Source organism: Salmo salar, unplaced genomic scaffold (assembly GCF_965601325.2).
Source record: "Salmo salar unplaced genomic scaffold, fSalSal1 ptg000712l, whole genome shotgun sequence".
NCBI lineage: Eukaryota > Metazoa > Chordata > Actinopteri > Salmoniformes > Salmonidae > Salmo > Salmo salar.
This window is the reverse complement of record NW_027675472.1, coordinates 698,135-700,000: the sequence shown is the minus strand read 5'-3', so window position 1 is coordinate 700,000 and position 1,866 is coordinate 698,135. Positions and strand designations below refer to the sequence as shown.

General features: G+C 42.1%; 1 protein-coding gene across 1 annotated transcript in view; it reads left to right on the top strand.

Moving 5' to 3' along the window:
* LOC145877198 (tripartite motif-containing protein 16-like) overlaps positions 1–1,481 on the top strand; it is a 9,305-nt gene extending 7,824 nt beyond the window's left edge. The window contains exons 4-6 of the mRNA XM_082972489.1: positions 1–136; positions 262–321; positions 554–1,481. The exon at positions 1–136 is cut by the window's left edge and continues 24 nt beyond it. Coding sequence (XP_082828615.1) covers positions 1–136; positions 262–321; positions 554–1,068 — 711 coding nt within the window. The 3' untranslated portion in view covers positions 1,069–1,481. The remainder of the gene's footprint in view (positions 137–261; positions 322–553) is intronic.
* Positions 1,482–1,866: the final 385 nt, after the last annotated feature.

Genomic DNA, 1,866 nt, shown 5'->3' with positions numbered 1-1,866 from the left:
AGTGTATCTTCAGACTTACCCGGCATCGTTGTCCGTCCTCTTCAGTACTTTGGAGATGTGAGTAAGACTGTGTCTGAACTGAGAGAGAAACTAGAAGACTTCCTTAAAGGAGAATGGACCAAGATCTCCACTACAGGTGTGTTGAAAACAATCAGAACATCAACTTTAGACCATTGAAAGTTCCCTACTAGTCATATACATGTGGAATATGGTATGATGATAACATTCCCTCTCTCTGTCAATGTGTTTGTGTGTCTGTAGTGAATATAGTGGAGGTTGTTCTGCCTCCAGAGCCCAAGACCAGAGAACAGTTGTTACAATGTGAGTCTCTTTATTGTGAAGTAACTAACAGTCTCTTTTTACTGCCACTCCTAACAATCCCTCTAGAAATATATAGCAATAGTAGATCTAATCAAAGACTGGGTATCTATCTGACTCCTCATATTTCTCTGATTTGATCTCTGCTGTGCTCTAATCAAAGACAGGGTAGATACAGTATCTGACTTAACTTATTGTTCTGACTCCCCTCATTGGTCTCTGCTCTTCTTCCCAGATTCCTGTCAGCTCACACTGGACCCAAACACAGCACACACACGCCTCTCTCTGTCTGAAGGGAACAGAAAGGTGACCTATACAGGCCAAGTCCAACCATATCCTGACCATCCAGACAGATTCACCAACTACTGTCAGGTGTTGTGTAGAGAGGGTCTGACTGGGCGCTGTTACTGGGAGGTGGAGTGGAGTGGTAATGTTTATACAGCAGTCTCATATAAAGACATCAGCAGAACAGGGACAGATAATAGATTTGGATACAATAACAAGTCCTGGAGTTTACAGAGCTGTGGTGATGGTTATTGTTTCAGACACAATAATGTTGTGACTAAAGTATCAGGCCCTCAGTCCTCCAGAGTAGGAGTGTACCTGGATCACAAGGCAGGTACTCTGTCCTTCTACAGGGTCTCTGACACAATGACCCTCCTCCACAGAGTCCAGACCACATTCACTCAGCCCCTCTATCCTGGGTTTAATATCTATTATAATGGTACTGCTGAGCTGGTTAAACTGTAGTAGGGTTCACATAGATACTAGTCATGCTAAATGTGTCATCTTTCATCCTCCCGTATATGGACTGGTTTCCCAGACACAGATTAATCCTAGTCCTGGACTAAAAAGCGTGTTCAATGTAGATGTCCAGGAAACCGGCCCTAAATGTGTCATCTTTCATCCTCCCATACTGCTCAGTCCAGCAACATTAAACCTGTCCAGCAGGTGGTGCTATTGACCAAACAATAAAACCAGCAGATATCTGGACTTGCCACTCAGTATATCAGTAATGTTCAGAATAGGACTTTAATATCATTGGAGATTGATGGTCTTTTTAATCCACTATCCAGAGTCAGGAACAGATGAAGTTAGGTCTGCTACTGTTCAGTGATTAAATATGATTTATGGTGATGGGAAATAAAAAATCCAACACTAAACTTCATCTAGTAATAGTTTTCCTTTGTTATTTATTCCAAGGTGAGTCTTTAACTTGTAAATGGATTGTGTGGAGGTGAGCTAGTGGTGTGGCTGATAGAATAGAATGAAAAGAGAGGAAGAGGAAGAGGGGAGGAGTGAAGGGCTGTTAAAGAAACCAGATGAGGAAGAGAAAGATGTTCAGGGGAATTACTGTCTCTGTTCCAAATGGTTCCCTATTCCCTCCGTAGTGCACTACGGTGCTTCTGACCAGGTCTAAAGTAGTGTTCTACGTAGGGAATAGGGTGTAGATTTATTAGAATATCATGCTTTAGTGTTTGTCACAAAACAATATTAGATCTCCACCCACCCACACATTGTTATGTTGTCAAGTTGTTCCTCTGTGTT